Source organism: Neovison vison, chromosome 7 (genome assembly GCF_020171115.1).
Source record: "Neovison vison isolate M4711 chromosome 7, ASM_NN_V1, whole genome shotgun sequence".
In the NCBI taxonomy this organism is placed as follows: domain Eukaryota; kingdom Metazoa; phylum Chordata; class Mammalia; order Carnivora; family Mustelidae; genus Neogale; species Neogale vison.
Genome location: NC_058097.1, coordinates 45,983,486 through 46,001,110, shown reverse-complemented (window position 1 = coordinate 46,001,110; position 17,625 = coordinate 45,983,486). Strand labels below are relative to the sequence as shown.

General features: G+C 54.4%; 1 protein-coding gene across 1 annotated transcript; it reads left to right on the top strand.

The window, feature by feature from the left end:
- The first annotated feature begins 10,356 nt into the window (after window positions 1–10,356).
- MYADM (myeloid associated differentiation marker) lies at window positions 10,357–14,937 on the top strand. Its single transcript, XM_044256652.1, has 3 exons — window positions 10,357–10,400; window positions 12,361–12,436; window positions 13,866–14,937. The coding sequence occupies exon 3, from the start codon at window positions 13,886–13,888 to the stop codon at window positions 14,852–14,854; it is 969 nt and encodes a 322-aa protein (XP_044112587.1). The 5' UTR covers window positions 10,357–10,400; window positions 12,361–12,436; window positions 13,866–13,885; the 3' UTR covers window positions 14,855–14,937.
- The last annotated feature ends 2,688 nt before the right edge of the window (window positions 14,938–17,625 follow it).

Here is a 17,625-nt window from a genome sequence, read left to right as displayed (position 1 = left end):
GGCAGTGACGTTTTAAAGATGAGCTTCCTAATCCAAGAGCCTCACTGAGTATCTTGACCGGTGGCCCGTGGGGCTACAGAACTGGATTTAACATTTTATTGATGTTTAATTTAAGCTAAATGCTGATACTTGATTCGGTTAGATAACTCGGAAGTTATGTTTGGACAACTTGGGCATAGGGATTTACTTTTTCAGCTGTTTTATGAATTCTACCTACAGAGGAAGCATTTCCCTTAAAAATTTTAGCATCCGGCTTGAGATATGTTCTAAACGCAAAATAGTGGGGTGCCTGGGTCGCTCAGTCGGTTAAGAGTCTGCCTTCTGCTCAGCCATGATCCCAGGGTCCTCAGATCTGGCTCCCCGCTCAGGGGGAATTTGCTTCTCCTTCTCCCTTTGCTCCTCCCCCTCGCTCATACTCTCTCTCAAGTAAGTAATTTTTTTTAAAGAAATGCAAAATAGCCCCTGAATTTTGAAGGGAGTACAGGCCAGCATGTTTATCATGGCCAATAACTAGGTCTTATTGAGAATTTTTTTTTTATGATTTCATTTTGACAGAGACATTGAGAGAGGGAATCTAACCAGGGGGAGTGGGAGAGGGAGAACAGGCTCCCCGCTGAGCAAGGAGTCCAATGCAGGCTCGACCCCAGGTCCCTGAGATCATGACCTGAACCAAAGGCAGACACTTAACTGAGCCATCCAGGTGCCCCCTTAGGTTCTTTGAAATTGCTAGAACAACTCACACAACTCGGGGGAACACTTAGGTTCAAAGGATATGATAAAGGATATTTACCAGTAGCTAGATGGAAGACATGCATAGGGCCAGGTGTGGGGAAAGGGTGTAGGGCTTCTGTGCCACTCTCTGGACCACTACCCTCCCAGGACGCCCCTAGCTCACCAACCCAGGAGCGCTCTCTGAAGCCAACCAACCCTCTAGGGGCTCCTGCAGGCTTCATTATGTCGACTTGATTGACTGACTCATTGGCCACTGGCTGGTTCCACCTTCAGCCTCTCCTCTCCCCTGGGGTCAGGGGGAGGAGGGGTTCCAGTCCTCCCATCCCATGGTTGGTCCTCTGGGCCACCAGCGCCCGCCCTTGGGTGGCATCCAAAAATCACCTCCTTAACTTAACAAAAGATGCATTTATCATCCTTATCATGGGAAATCCCAAGGGTTTCAGGATCTGTGATCCGGAAACTGTGGATGATGGGAGAAATACGCATTCGGTCATCGGAGGGACTAAATATAGATTTCTTACAAATCACACTGCAATACCCAAACGTTCCTTTTTAAAAAAGGGTGGGGAGAGAGGTTCAGAGAGCTTCCTTTTTTCCATTTTCTTCTGTTCTATTCTGAATGCTCCATTCTGTTCCATTGTCCTCTTCATCTCGCTTTGTGCCAACACCACACTCACTCAAGCATGTGGTTTCATAAGCAAGTCTTTTTTTTTTTTTAAAGTTTATTCAAGTAATTTCTACACCCAACAAGGGGCTCAAACTCATGACCCTGAGATTGAGAGTCGCATACTCTTCTGGCTGAGCCAGCCAGGAGCCTCTGCATTCTTATGGTCACACAACCTTCACCACTCCACATTTCCAGAACTTTTTTTTTTTTAAAGATTTTATTTATTTATTCGACAGAGAGAGATCACAAGTAGGCAGAGAGGCAGGCAGAGAGAGAGGGGGGAGGAAGCAGGCTCCCTGCCAAGCAGAGAGCCCGATATGGGGCTCGATCCCAGGACCCTGGGATCATGACCTGAGCCGAAGGCAGAGGCTTTAACCCACTGAGCCACCCAGGCGCCCCATTTCCAGAACTTTTTAACATCCCAAACTGAAACTCTGTATCCCTTACACACAAACTCCCACTCCTCCCTGCCTCTAGCCACTGGCTGGTAACTACAACTCCACTTTCTGTATCCGTACATTTGACTACTGGAGGGGACTCATACAGGTGGAATCCCTCCGTATTTGTCCTTTTGTGATCTGTGTTGTAGTAGATGTCTAAATTTCTTTCCCTTGAAACACTGAGTTTGGGGGCGCTTGGGTGGCTCCGTCCGTGAAGCGCCCGACTCTTGGTTTCGGCTAAGGTCACTGTCTCAGGGTCCTGGGATGGAGCCCTGAGTCCGGCAGCATGCTGGGTGTGGAGTCTGTTTAGGATTCCCTCTCTCCTCTCCCTCTGCCCTTCTCCACTCTCTCGCTGTTAAAACAACAACTATAAAAAACAAACAAAACAAAGCTTTTGAGTTCTGGAGAAATTTATTATCTAGCAATGTGTGACTAGTACCGAGATGTAGAGAAATTAATGAATCTGAGAGAGACTACAGGAAGCAAACATGGCAGGACTTGGTATCCTGGATGTGGGAGCTGAGACAATCAGTGATACCCTCGAATTCTGGCTTCTGCTCGCTGGCAGTGTGTGCTGCCCTGGGAACGACAAGGTTTGGAGGAAAGGTCATCTGCTCGCTGTAGGTGTTTTGAGTTTGGACTTTGGTGTCATCAAACGGAGGCACAGCGAGCACTCCCATACATACATTTGGAGCGTGGAGGAAAGATCTGGGTTGTGGTCTAATCCTATGAGTCGTGGTCTATTCCTATCCAGTGGTTTCCCCCAATTTCCTTCCTTGTAATAGAAGGTTTATCTAGACATATATCTCCCCAAATGAAGACTAGATTCCCCCCAGTCTCTGTTACAGCTCCGCATGGTCATGCAGCGAAGTTCTGGATGATGGCATGTGTGTAATTTCAGGATTACTCCCTCGAAAAGAAGGAAGCATGCCAACCTCTCCCCTTCCCCTCTTCCTGCTGGGGGCAATGCCAACACAATGGTATGATTCAATCACATGCTGCATCCCAGACAGAAGCCCTTGTTGAAGAGGACAGAGCAACAAGGGGGACAGCTCCTTGAGAGGGTGGAGGTATCCTATCAACTCTGGATTGCTAACTCTTGGACTGCTAGAAGAGAGAAAAATACATCATTATCTTGCCTGGGTCTGCACTGTCTCATATGGCAGCTCTCGGGGAGAGTTTTGAGGGACTCAAAGGAGCATGAGCTTTCAAAGAAGCCAGAGAAGGAGCCCAAAGAAGCAAAAGGAAAACCAGCGAATGAGGTGCTACGAAATCCCGAGAACAGTTTCAGGTTGGAAGGAAATACCAGGAGCTTCAGTTCCCTGAGAGATCAGAAGGTTAAAAACTGGAAAAAAAAAAAATTGTTCAGAGTGGTGGGAAACCGTATTAGTTCGCTAAGGGGGTGCATAAGAAAGGACCGTGGACAGCGTGATACAGAGATTTACAGAATTTATAGAAGTAAGCAGAAATGTACTTTCTCACAGTTGTACAAGTTAGAAACCCCAGATCAACGTGTCGTCTGGGTTGGCTTTTTCCGGAGGTTCCTCTCCTTGGCTTGTAGACCACCATCTTTTGCCTGGTCTTTTCATTGGTCACAGCGTGGCTTTACCTAAGGCCACTGAACTATATACTTAAAGATAGTTTAAAAGGTAAACGTTAGGCATGCCTGGGTGGCTCAGTCATTAAGTGTCTGCCTTCGGCTTAGGTCATGATCCCAGAGTCCTGGGATCGAGCCCCACATCAGGCTCCCTGCTCGGCGGGGAGCCTGCTTCTCCCTCTCCCACTCCCCCTGCTTGTGATTCCTTTCACGGTGTCTCTCTCCATTAAATAACAAATAAAAATCTTTAAATAAATAGTAAACGTTATGCTACATGCACTTTTACCACAATTAAAAAGAACTATCATGGGACGCCTGGGTGGCTCAGTTGGTTAAGCAGCTGCCTTCGGCTCAGGTCATGATCCCAGCGTCCTGGGATCGAGTCCCACTTCGGGCTCCTTGCTTGGCGGGGAGCCTGCTTCTCTCTCTGCCTCTGCCTGCCTCTCTGTCTACTTGTGCTCACTCTCGCTCCTCTCTCTCTCTGACAAATAAATAAATAAAATCTTAAAAAAAAAAAAAAGAACTATCATTTCTTGAAAAGTCAGTGAAAGATTCTTTGAGTGGGGGATACTGACTATCCAAAAAGAGGCAGAATAGCGAGAGCAACAGCAAGGATATAAGAAGGATGTATTTAAAAATCACAAAACTAGGAAGGACTGGGATGGAAATAGAGTCAGCTCTGTGGTTTTAGGAGTCGGAGGGATTCCCAGCCGATGGCTTCTAACATCTCTCAAATAAAGGAGGCAGGTCATAGGCTGAGAATGGGCAGGGGAAGGGCTGGAGGCAGAAAGTGTGTCGGAGATTAAAGAGGATAAAAATAGTGCACTTGTCACCATGGAAATGAGAACGAGTTGACCGGGTGACAGCAGTGGGACTGAGGGCCATGTTGAGAGCTCATGGAGTTCAGCCATCACTTACTCACAGTGGAACAGTTCTGCCCTGTAAGGTGACGTTCTTCAGTGATGCTCAGTTGCCTAGGGACAAACTTGGAGAAACAAAAATCCTGGTGGATGGGCTATTTCTTCTCCAAGACTGGGGCCTTACAAAGGCAGAAGAAAAGGGGTGCTTAGGTGGCTCAGTCAGTTAAGTGTCCAACTCTTGGTTTTAGCTCAGGTCATGATCTCAGGGTGGTGAGATCGAGCCCCACATGGGGCTCTTAACTCAGTAGGGAGTCTGCTGGAGATTCTCTCCCTCTCCCTCTACCCCTCTCCACCCTCTAAAATCAATCAATCAATCAATCAATCTTAAAAAATAAAACGAAGCAAAGACAGAAGGGCAAAGGAATGTTAGATGCCTAATGTGGCAAAAGTATTATTGAAATGATGGGCCCTGGAATCATATCCAGAGGAAAGAGAGGGTTGGCAAGATGCGGGTTCCTATCAAGCTAAGAAAAGATCATGGTGGGCGCTGCTGAGAAAGCAAGGTGGAAGGAGGAGTGCTTGAGGTCCAAGGGGTGTGCAAAACTGAGCAAATGGAGTGGGGAGCACCATCAACACCCTCCCATCACGGGGCAAACAGAAAGACAATGGTATTTTTACAGCTCATTGAGGTAAACAGATAAGCCTGCCACAGACAGAGGCAAGCAGGCACTCTGAAGGCTGAGGAGATCAATGTCCCCCAGCCCACCTGTGACCTGCTCTTGGCATATCAGTCGGGAAGCTCTTTAGAGAATGTCAGGAAACCATGTGGAAAAGGAGTGCAAGTGACCAGGAGGTGACAAAAAGGTGGTATGTCCAGAGAACACGCTAGGGGGTATTTCTTTCTGTCTTTTAAGATTTTATTTATTTTACTTATTGGGAGAGAGAGAGAGAGCACACCAGCAGGGGGGTGGGCAGGAGGAAGGGAAGAGGGAGAGGGAGAAACAGTCCCTGGCTGATCAGGGAGCTCCATGTGGGGCTCCATCCTGGGATCCCAAGATCATGACCAGAGCCAAAGGCAGACGCTTAACCAACTGAGCCACCCAGGTGCCCCAGGGGTGTGTTTGTTTCATTGAAGGCCAAAGAAGAACACTTAAAGTTATTGCTTTGGGGGGTGCCTGGGTGGCTCAGTGGGTTAAAGCCTCTGCCTTCGGCTCGGGTCATAATCCCAGGGTCCTGGGATCGAGCCCCACATCTGGCTCTCTGCTCAGCAGGGAGCCTGCTTCCTCCTCTCTCTGACTGCCTCTCTGCCTACTTGTAATCTCTGTCTGTCAAATAAATAAATAAAATCTTTAAAAAAAAAAAAGTTGTTGGGGCGCCTGGGTGGCTCAGTGGGTTAAGCCGCTGCCTTCGGCTCAGGTCGTGATCTCAGAGTCCTGGGATCGAGTCCCGCATCGGGCTCTCTGCTCAGCAGGGAGCCTGCTTCCCTCTCTCTCTCTCTGCCTGCCTCTCTGCCTACTTGTGATTTCTCTCTGTCAAATAAATAAATAAAATCTTTAAAAAAAAAAAAAAAGTTGTTGCTTTGGGGTGCCTGACTGCCTCAGTGGTAGAATATGTGACTCTCAATCTCAAAGTTATGAGTTCAAACCCCATGTTGGGTGTAGGGGAAAAAAAGGAGGAGGAGGGAAAGAAGAACAGGATGAAGGAGAAGGAGGAGGAGGAGGAGGAGAAGTTGTTGAAGTTGTTGTTGAAGTTGCTTTGATAGGGGAATTTGATTTGCTGATTGTGGAACACTTCTAGAGGACTTAAAGCAAGGGTTTCTGACAACCTGAGGAGGGAGGCACTGGAGCAGGGTGGTGGTGACTGAGAGAGCCACTGTCTAGGAGTCTCCCTCCTAGATGGTGCCCAAGTCATGGGTTTCCATCATCTCAAGAAACCCAACCTCCCTGGGGAAAACTGAGATCTGGACACACAGGATCCTAATTCTTCCCCCACTTCCATGAGGGTCACTACTGGAAATACAGGACACCGGCTGGGTAACCCCAACTGCAGAGGCTATTCCAGGTGCGAGCTCCCTGCTGGATGAAATCAACCCCGCCCTTGGCATCCAGAATGGCGAATCCATTCCTCTCTCTCACAGTAGACAGAGGAACTCAAAGCTGTTTGCTTTCACTAGGGATGGTGTAGATTTAGCCCCAGAGATGCGTCTACATCAAAATTTCTGGAACCTATAAATGGTGTCTTACTTGGGAAAAGGGTCTTTGCTGATGTGATGAACTTAGGGATCTTGCAGAGAATAAAAAGGAAAGGAAAGAAAACCCAGTCATAAAAGTTCTAATATCCTAAAAACGGAGGTGGGGGGTGGGGGGATATTTGAGACAGACTGAAGAGAAGAAAAGCCTCCAGAGTGAGGCCCTGTTGATAATTCAATTTCAGACTTCTGGCCTCCAGGACCACAAGAGAGTAAGTTTCTGCCTCCTGAGTCACCGGATTGTGGTGAGTGTTCCTGTAGCCGCAGGAAACTGCCACAAGTCACACCTTCCCCCGGGGGTCACACTAATTCTCTGACTATTCTTTGAGATAATCGAACTGCATATATGACGCAATGCTGATAAGACCTGTAGAGCAGGAAGGAGCAGACAGGTACAGTGCACGTCTCACTTAACACATACATGCCAGAGTGTGGGAGATAAACACCCTGAAAATCGGGGAGCCTGTCGCCTCAAGGAGGTTCCTGAGATTCAGGCTGTCTGAGGACAGTGGTAACATCCCATTCAGATGAAGCTAACTTCATTACTAACAAAAGATAAAATCTCCACGGGAGGAGGCATTCCTTAGGCTGCTTTGTGCTCACACAGGAGGCACTTGTATATGTTGACGAATGACTGCAAGTTTCAGATTGGACCTGGAGCATGTAGGAAAAGATCCGTGTGATATTGATACAACAGGGCTCCCTAAGACCCTTGTAAATCCTGAGTGGTGGGGGGAGAGGAGAATCCTCTGTGCAATATAAGCCCCTTTCAATCATACCTGAGTTTATGCGAATGAGATGAGTCTAGGTGAGCCCTTAGGTGGCTCAGGATGGGGCTGACTGCCTCCTGAGAAACCAAGCCTGTGATTGGAAGGTTGGAATTTTCAGCCCCACCCCCAGGAACTTGACTGGAACTTGATTGTGGAAAGCCAATGATTTAATCAACCATCCCATGTAAGGGAACTTCCATAAAATTCCTAAACAGCGGGGCTCAGAGACCTTCCAGGTTGGTAAAGGCATCAGGGAGCTGGGAGGTGGTATGTCTATATGGAGGCTCAGCATCTCTCCTCCCATACGTTGACCTACAAGTCTCTTTGGCTGTTCTCTTGAGTTGTATCCTTTGTAATAAATCAGTAATACTAAGTAAAGTGCTTTCTTTCCTTTTTTTTTTTTTTAAGATTTTATTTATTTATTTGACAGAGAGATCACAAGTAGGCAGAGAGAGAGGGGAAGCAGACTCCTTGCTGAGCAGAGAGCTCTATATGGGGCTTGATCCAAGGACCCTGGGATCATGACCTGAGCCGAAGGCAGAGGCTTAACCCACTGAGCCACCCAGGTGCCCCTGTAAAGTGCTTTCTTGACCAGTGCTGAGCCCCCTACGTAGTAGGTTTCCTAGGGAGACCAGCCAAATACCTGGTCACCTGAGAATTATGTTGGGCTCTCTCCATCATGAATTGAGCAATGACTTTTTCCTTCCTGGAGTAATTAAATCTGGGATGTTATTTGCTTTCTTGGCCTTACTCACTCCTGCCAACAGCAGCATCTGTGCACCCACTGAATGGCCCTATTCACCGTCACGTTGACCCACACAATATTGCTTCTGATCAAGGAACCCCATTTATTAGGAAGTCGGTGGGCAGCCCATGTACCCCATCACCCCAAAGTGAGCTTCACAAAACAGAGGTACAGCCTGTTTGGGAAAGCATCACAGTGCCAGATGGGAGACAATGTCCTTGGTGTGTGTGTGGGGGCCCTACAGGATGGACAAACACTTGGAACCAGGGGCACATGCATGGTGCCAAATTATATCATCCAGGAGCCCTAAGATATCACTTCTCAAGATCACACCCGGTGACTCATTCTTTAAATGTTTGTTTCCTCTTCCTGCCACCCTGAACTCTGCTGTTTTGGGGTTTTCGTGCCTAAAGGAAAACACTTCCCCCAGAAAGCACAACGTAGTAAAATTGTGGGACTGGAGGCCGCCCCTGGACTATTTGCGGTATCTGAGGAGTGCGGCTATGAGGTCAGGCAAAGAGGTAACTGACTGGGGCAGGAAGGAGGGAGAGACGCCTCTGCACCGGGGGCCAAGGAGGTGTGTGAGTGGAACCTGGAGGTGTGTGAGTGGCAGCTCGCACCGGGTCCTGACTCCTCAGGCAGGGCCGGATGCCTGGGGCACGGAGACCCCTTCCCCTATGCAGAGCACAGAATGACAAGGAGGGTCTGTGCCTATCCCCTTTGCGGGGGCACAGACGTGGGCAGGCACGCTCCTTATCCCTCACCCCCGCCCCATACCACCGCGCTCACAGCTTCCTGGCGTCCCCCCCCCCCGCTCCTCCCACCTCCGCAGGGCACGCAGTCTGCCAGACAGGCTCCCGGACCCGGTCCGACCACCCCACCCCGCCGCGACTCGCGCGGCTGCTTCCCTAGCTTAGTTGCCCTTCTGGAAGGCACCCAGCGGCAGCAGCGCCCCGTTAGCCCGGCGTGGTGGAGCCGCCGCAGCCGCCACCAGGCCCCGCCCAGAGGCAGCCGCGAGCGAGGCAGCGCCAGGGACGACTGCAGAGCGCGGTGAGTGAGCAGGGCCAGCGGGGAGGGACCCAGGCGTCCCGGTCCCCGCCCCTACCCCGGGCAGGCATCCCGACCTTCAGCTTCAGCTTGCTTCCCGATTCCGTCACTCCGTTTCAGGACCCCAGAGCCGGCCTAAAAAAGGACCCCACGGCCCCTCCCTGTTCTGGGCCTCTGGCAGACCGGCGCCTCGGGCCCCTCCCTTTTTGCCAAAACCCGGAATCTGACGCCCCCTGCCCCCCAGCCCTGTCCTCCAGGAGCTCCCGGGCCCCTCCCTCAATCCGGGCGCCAGGAATGCAGGCCAAAAATATCCCTGGGTTCCAGACCTGGGAGGCTCGGCTTGCAACCACAACGGAGCGGATGAAGACCCAGGAGTCGGAGCTTCCATTGCTTTTTGCTCCAAGAATCTGGGCCCCCAGCATAGGCGTCCTTTGGAACCTTGGAGGCCGTGGGTCCCACTCGCACCGCCCTAGATACAGGCGTTTTGCTATCGGCAGCCTTTCCCCTGCCCCCATCGACTGTGACATCTGGGACCCAGGAGTCCCGCCCACCAATCCCTAACACCGCGAGCCCCAGTATAAATGAGGATTTGGGGACCCAGGAGTCGGGGACCTCAGCCCAAAAGCCCCTCAAACCCTAGGGATCGGCAGCCTCAACTATTTCGCCTTTCAGAGACCCAGGAGACAGAGACCGTATCCCACAGATCCCATTAAACGGAGAGGCCTGGTCTCCCAGCCCGCGCTACCCAGATGTCCAAGATTCCATCCGTCCTGGAAGAGCGGGGCTGGAGCAGACGGGGATGGGAGGGGGCCGGAAGAGAGAGGGAGAGTGGAGTGAGGTGAGACTGGGGTGGGGACCTGGGCTGGGGGCTCCGTCCTAAACAGAAGCTAAACAGGCGGGTTGCCATGGCAAAGGCCTTCCCCCGCCGCGCCTGGAGACCGAGCTAAGACCGAGTCTGGGAGGGCAGCCCCCAGGAGCCCCCACACCGCCAGCTGTTGTGTCTTCCTGTTTTGTCACCACGGCAACAGTGACCTCAGCCCTCCACCCCCACCACTGGCTTGGCGGGGGAGTCTCGGTCCATTTTACGCGGGGAGGGGCGTGGTCTTTTCTTGGCCCCGCCTCTGGGGGTGGGGCTGGGATATCCCTCCCGGTTCCGGGAGTCCCTTTCTGAGCCCGAAACCCGCGCTCCCGCCGGGTTCCCGGCCCCACCCCCGGCCCCGCCCCCGGCCCAGCCCGCCAACCCCACCCAGTAAGCAAACCCTTACAGTCTGCAGCTGCTGCCGCTGCCTGAGAGGTGAGGCTGCGGGGACCCCCCGGCGTGGAAGCTGCGGTCAGGATTCCTGGGTGCTCAGGGAGGAGGGGGCTGGCGACCCGAGTGTCTGAGTCTCTAGGAAGACTGGGGCATGGATCAGGACTCGGGTTCTAGAGACGACAGGGCTTGAGACCTGTACTCATACAGGTCATCCATCGGAAAGAGGAGGGGAATGGGAGGCCCTGACTCCTGCGTCTGAGGAAGGAGCAACTGGGGGCCTGGACTCCAGAGTCTGAGGGAGGAGGGGCTGGGGCCTGATTCCTGAGTCTGAGGGAGTAGGGTCTGGGAGCCTGGACTCCTAGGTCTGAGGGAGGAGGGGCTGGGGGCCTGACTCCGGGGTCTGATGGAGGAGGGACCTGGGTGTCTGGACTCCTGGGTCTGATGGAGGAGGGACGTGGGTGTCTGGACTCCTGGGTCTGAGAGGGATGGGGACCCCTATGTGCCCTGGCTGAAGGGGGTTGATATCTAGTACAAGAAGGTCTTCAGGAGGGGAGGAGCTTGGAGTTGGAAGTTTGGGTTTGGGAAAAAGAATGGCCTTCCACGCTCCTCACCCCTCCATTGTGGGGCCAGAATTCGAACTTTGGGCCCCAAACGCCAAAAAGGGAGGACTGGGAAGCTGGTGTCCTAAGCCAGAGAGAAGCCAAGGCTGAGGCCAGCGTCCTTGGGTTGCTGAGAGTGGAGCAGGCTAGGGTTTAGGGATGCGATTCTCAGTTTGAGCGACGGGGTGTGGTGTTTGGCATGGAGGTGGCGAGAGGGGATGGGCGTGGCCAGGGGAGTCCTGAAGCAGCCCGGAGAAGCCAAAGGGGTGTTTCCTCTCTCTCCGGCTGTCTCTGGCGGTGCATTCCTGAGTTCTGACCTCAGGCGGCGGCCGCCGGGCGGAAGGCGACGGACCCCTCCCCTCCGCGCGGTCCCTGCGCTACCCACCTTCTTCCTTGGGGCACTTCTGGAGTTGTGGCTCGCGCTCTTCCTCCTTGCCTACTTGGGACCCGGCAGTACCCGCTTTCTAGAACGCCAGAGTGTAGGCCGGTCCTGACTTCCTCCTAACGGGTTTTCGAAGGGCGTGTCGGGGGAGCACGAGGCTGTGGAGCCCCGGGTAGCACCTCCCAGGTGGCCTGGGAGGCCCAGCCCCTACCCATAGACCTGACTTCCGAGGGGTGGTGGGAGGTGTGGCTACCAATCTCTGGCCTGGATTCCGACACCGCAGTTCCGCCTTCGAGGGGCTGGCGGGGCGGGGGCGGGGGGGGGGTCAGCTAGGCAAAGCCCAGGGGTCCGGCTTCCCAGCCAGTGGTCTCTCACAGACCCTCCTGGGTCCAGGCTCCCAGCCCCTGCTCTGGGGACCCAGAACTCACATTTTGAAGAACACAGAAATTCAGGCTTCGGGCCTCCTGTCCTAGGTGGACCTTCCTCTCCCAAGATCCACGAGCCGGGCGGGCCCTCCCGGAGGCCGGCGGGGGGGCGGAGGTCCCAGCACCGCCCCGCCTCCCTTCGCCCGGGTCCCCACCACATTCCTGATGGCTGGGCTGACTTGAAGCCCTTATAAGGCCCGGAGACGCTGCGCGGGGCCTGGCCGTCCGCCCCCGCAGCCACCGCCCAGGGCCCTCCCGCCCGTCCGCCCCGCGGCCTTCCCCAGCTGCGGCAGGCTTAAGATCACTCACGCCCCCGCCCGCCCGCGGTCGTGCACTTTCTCTGGCTTCCCTCCACTCCCGCCCCCGCAGTTTGGGGATTGGGCTGGGGTTCCCTGGGGTCACCTCCGGGACCTCTCTCGGCTCGAGGCCAGATCCCCGCCCGGGCTGGGAGGGCGCCCGGCCGGCAGAGCCTGGCTGCGCGTTCGGGTCGAGACCCAGCGGCGGGCGGGCGAACGGGTGGCCTGGGTCCCGGCGGGGCGGAGCCGGAGAGAGCTGGGTGCTGACACTCTCTCTCCTCCCTCCTGTGTTCTGACCAGTCTTTTCCAGGTGTCGGACTTAATCCACCTCCAGAGCCGGATCTTTAGCCCTCGGGGTTCTTGGCAGAGACTGCAGGTGAGTGAGTCTGGACTCCCCATCGGAGGGGAGAAGGGCTGGGGGCCTGCACTCCTGGGTCTGAGAGAGGAGGGAGCTTCCCACCTAGACTCTGTGTTGGAGGGAGGAGCATCTGGGGCCTGGACTCTGAGATTCCGAGAGAAGGACCTTGGAGCTGGGTTTCCTTGGAAAGAGATCCAGACACTTGTTTACCTGGGAAAACAGTGTGTCCAGGAAATGGGCTTCCAGGTCTTGGGACCTCTTGCAGGGACAGCTGGGCAAGCTAGAACCTGTTCTACTGTCCTATAGGCCCTCCTGTGCCTGCCCATGGAAGGAGGAAGTTTTATTTCCCTGAAACTGAGAGAAGCCTTCTGAGCTTTTTAGGGGTGGAGGGCAACAGGGCAGATGTCAGAGGCCTGAGGGAGGATTTGGATACCCGGTCCCCAAGACACTGGGCCCTCTCTCCCTGAGGGTCTCTAGGACAAGGAGATAGAAGTTGTAGGTTCTGGAGGGACAGAAAAAAGAAGCTGATTTTCTAGACTACAGGTGTCTGGTGAACTCAAGGTCCAGGGCCCAGAGTCCTGAGGTCTGAAGCTCTGTGACCAGACGTGAGAGGCCTGGAGATTTCAGTGGAAGAGGCTGGGGCACTGGACAGTTGGAGAATCTGGAGTGCTTGAGTTTCTTGGAAGTTAGGGAACTTGGAGATTGGACTCCATGTGGGGGAGGGGCATAGGTAGAAGGAAGCTCAGTGTCCTTGGGGGTAGTGCTCCAGCCCTGTATCCCAGGTGAGACTGCAATGGAAGTCACGGACCCTTGATCTCTCTGGTAGAGGGTGGACTTGAGAGGGCATGTTCCCAAGAGCTTAGCCCCAGTTCCAGAGACAGGCTGGGAGTTCAGGAGCTCTGATCACATGTGGGTCCCTGAGAAGTTTCCCACGTGGAGGTTGGACTCTTGGATGTCTGGAGGCTGGAAATGCCTGTTGGGTGAAGGAAGGCAGGTGCTCACAGGAGCAGGGATGCCGAACCCTGGATACTCAGAGGGAGGAGGTAGAGTGCTCAAAGCAGGGCCTCTTGTTCTGCTGCATGGTTGGAGATGTTTTAGAACAGAGTCCTGAGTGGCTGGGTGGCTGATCCCTGGGGGACTGATGGCAGCTCTGAGTGTCGGGGTGGGGGGCGGTGGAGATAGATGGTTTTACAATGGTTGGGTTGCAGAGAGAGGAGAGGCAGCCTAGACTCCTGGGTTCTGACAGGGGAGGTGGAAGGTGGGGAATCCAAGTCCAGAGTGGGGAGGGCTCTGGGACCTGGGTGACCAGCTGATCCACACAGGCTCGCAACTGTCCCACTTTGAAAAGCCTGCACCCTGGGTGCCCCCCAGCTAGCCACCAGGTTACTTTGCCCCTGGGGGGAGGAAAGGCCGAGGGCCTGGATTCCCACATTTGGAACCTTCTTAGGACACTAAGAAGACCCAGCCATGCCGGTGACGGTGACCCGCACGACCATCACAACCACCACGTCGTCTTCCTCAGGCCTGGGCTCCCCAACCATCGTGGGGTCCCCTCGGGCACTGACCCAGCCCCTGGGCCTCCTCCGCCTGCTGCAGCTGCTGTCCACCTGTGTGGCCTTCTCCCTGGTGGCCAGCGTGGGTGCCTGGACAGGGGCCATGGGTAACTGGTCCATGTTCACTTGGTGCTTCTGCTTCTCTGTGACCCTCATCATCCTCATAGTCGAGTTATGCGGGCTCCAGGCCCGCTTCCCCCTGTCCTGGAGAAACTTCCCCATCACCTACGCCTGTTACGCCGCCCTCTTCTGCCTATCAGCCTCCATCATCTACCCCACCACCTATGTCCAGTTCCTGTCCCACGGCCGCTCCCGGGACCACGCCATCGCTGCCACCACCTTCTCCTGCATCGCTTGCGTGGCTTACGCCACTGAAGTGGCCTGGACCCGGGCCCGCCCCGGGGAGATCACCGGCTACATGGCCACTGTGCCAGGCCTGCTCAAGGTGCTGGAGACCTTTGTGGCCTGCGTCATCTTCGCCTTCATCGGCGGCCCCTCCCTGTACCAGGACAAGCCAGCCCTGGAGTGGTGTGTGGCCGTGTACTCCATCTGCTTCATCCTGGCGGCCGTCGCCATCCTGCTGAACCTGGGTGACTGCACCAACATTCTGCCCATCTCCTTTCCCAGTTTCCTGTCAGGATTGGCGCTGCTTTCTGTCCTTCTGTATGCCACAGCTATCGTGCTCTGGCCACTCTACCAGTTCAGCGAGAGGCACGGAGGCCACTCCCGCCGCTATTCGGACGTGGGCTGCAGCAACCGGCACGCCTACTATGTGTGCAACTGGGACCGCCGACTGGCCGTGGCCATCCTCACGGCCATCAACCTGCTGGCTTACCTGGCTGACCTGGTGTATTCGGCCCGCCTGGTGTTCGTCAGGGTCTGAGGCTCTGACCATGACCGGCGCTCTCAAGTCCCTCTTGTGGGCCGAGGTTTCTTTTCCCAAGTCCTCCTTTCCTCTTCCTGGCTGCCTCTCTCCTGCCTCTCCTGTTTCCTTCCCATCCATCCTGCTCTTCTCTGTTCCTTTAGCTTCCTGCCTCTCTCTCCTGTTGCTCTCGCCTTTCCTTCCTGTTTTGTTGGGTTGCCCACATCCTGTTTTGCTTGTTTGCCTCTTTCTGTTTTTACCTCTTCTTTCCTCCCTGTTCTGTCCCAGGCGCCTCTTTCCCAGTTTCTTTCTTCCAATTTCCTTGGGAGCTCTGAGACTTCTCTCTTCTCTGCCTCAACCCCACTGCCCCCCACTTCCGAAGGTGCTGAGCTCCATGTCCCACTCCCCTCTCCTGCAGCTGTTCCCTCCATGGGCCTCCAAAGGGGCCTCATTGCCAAAGCATGCCTACCCACCCTGGCTGTGCCTTAGTTGGTGTGTATGTGTGTGTTTGTTGGGTGGGGGGGCAGCTAGAGAATGCGGCTCCCTTTCTCCCAGTGGAGGGGGTGCGGACAGCGCATGTCCCCTTTCATCTCTGGAGGCCAATGATCTCCAGTGGGTATGAGGCTTCAAGCACAGGCCCTGGGTCTGTAGGCCTTGCCTGGCCCCCAGCCTCCCCTGAGATTGGCTCCAGAACTTTGGCCAGGCTTATTAACATCCCACTGCCTGGAGGCCATCTTACAGGAAGTAAAGGGTGGAAGCCTCCCATCCCAACTGCTCTCTGGGTTATCGAAAAAGTGGTGGCCAGCAAAGAACCATATGGTCTTAAGGACGACTGTCTAAGTGTTAGTGGGGGGTGGGTAGGGATATGGCCCTCCCATCTCAGTATTAAAAACAGCATATACTGCCTTTGCTGGGAGAAGAGGTTGGCCACCTGCCCGCCTTAAAGGCAGGCAGTGTGAACCTGGGTTGGTTGGTTGGTTGGTTTTCCTTTTCTGGTCACAAGGGCAAAACGTCCTGGGTGGCCCTCTTCTAAAAGGGAAGTTTCTTTTCAATGTGTTTTTCTTGGGGGTGGGTGGGATGGGTAGGTGGGGGGTGCCATTGCCATAGAGGAATTGCTTGCTCAAGTGTGGTGCACGCGTGCACACACGCGCGGACACACACACACACACACGTGTGTTTCTGCATGCTAGTTGCTTCCTGTAGCTGCTTCCTGCTTCTCTGGGACTCACATGCGCAATGTCATATATATAAATGTATAAATATATATTTTTTATTTTTTTTTAATTCCCTGGAGCTTCTGGTTCCCATCAGTCCCTGCTGTGAACTACGGAGGGAAGACTTGTCCATTCCCTCACCCCACATCTGTGTTTTTTTTTTGTTGTTTTTTTGTTTTTTTACATCAATATAAGGATAAAAGAAAAACTGTGCTTGCTTTATTGCTGGGGAGGGCTCCAGGAGAGAGGGCAAGGTCCATATTCTTGGGTGGGAGAGGGAGTCTTGGACCAGGCCAAGACAACTTTGGCCTTTGGATCTCCCAAAGCCAGGAGAACTAGTTAGGATTGAAATGAATGAGATTGGGCCCTCCTTGGAATCCCATGAGCAACTCTAGAAACAGTGTTCCCATCTGAGTGCAACACTTTTTCCCCCAAAAATCAACTCCTCAGGTTCCACATCTCAGTAACAGGCTCCCCAGCCTGCGAACCCAGGCTCTGGTTCTTCCCATCCACTCTATCTGTTGCTCACCAGACACTGTCTAGCCTTCCTCAACTGTCCCCTCTGCCAGCTCCTGACCCAGCTCGGGTATCATTTTGTCTTGAGCTAGTACCCCAGGCTCCTCCTTGACTAGCCCACCTCCTGCCCACTCTGGCCCAGGGGGATGCTTCTAACCTCTGACACTGCCCTCCCCTGCTCCAATCCTGTTTGTGCCTACAGGTGATACCAGAGCTCCTCTGGACCTTGAGGATCTGGCCCTGCCTGCATTCCCACCAGCTCCATCTTACCCTCAGTTCTAAGCTCCCTGACACAACCGGTCCACAGAAGACCTCGATAAAGAGCAAACGAATTACTCTTACAGTGAGTCTCTGTCCTACAGAAGGCCCTGTTGCCTGAGGAGGATCACAAATACATAAACATAAATCCGCACAAATCCCAGGATCAAGCAACCCATCTGCAATTACACCCGCAAAAGCAGTTGGCAAGCGCTATGTCCAGGGAGGGTCCCCCGAAGAGAAGGAAGGGCTACCGGGAATAGACGCACTCCTTTTCGAGGAGAGGCGTTCTTTTGAGCTCTTCAGCGTCCACCCCGGAATTCTGACCCACACCAAAGCCTGCCTCCTGCAAGGGCGCCTAGCCCCGCCTCCCCACCCCATGCTTGAACCCCTTTTGGAAGGGACCAGAGAGAACAGCTCTAGGACCCGGGGGTGATGTGTTGGTGATGGGGGAAAAGCAGCCAAGCGGGCAAGGTGGGATCCTCAGGTCCGTTTCCACGACCGTCCCCTCCCCATCCTTGCCCTTGGGAAGGCCGGGCGCCTGGAGGTGGGTGGCAGGCAACAGCACCCCACTTCCGAGGGGCTTGGAGAAGAACCTGATTCCCTCACCTCCCCTTCGGCTTCGGGAAGCCGGCCCGGGACCTCCAGAATTCCCAGAGAAGGTGCGGCGAGGCGGGTCCTCAGGCTCCGCGGCGGCGCCCCGCCCCCCTCGCGGTGCTCGCCGGGAGAGGAAGTTCCCGGCCGCGTCGCCACAACAGGTAGTCGGCAGGCTCAGACTCCAAGTCCCAGGATGCACCGCACTCC

What these genes read in the sequence shown, in the direction of transcription:
- MYADM (XM_044256652.1), top strand. Translation starts at nt 13,886, where the DNA reads ATGCCGGTGACGGTGACCCGCACGACCATCACAACCACCACGTCGTCT.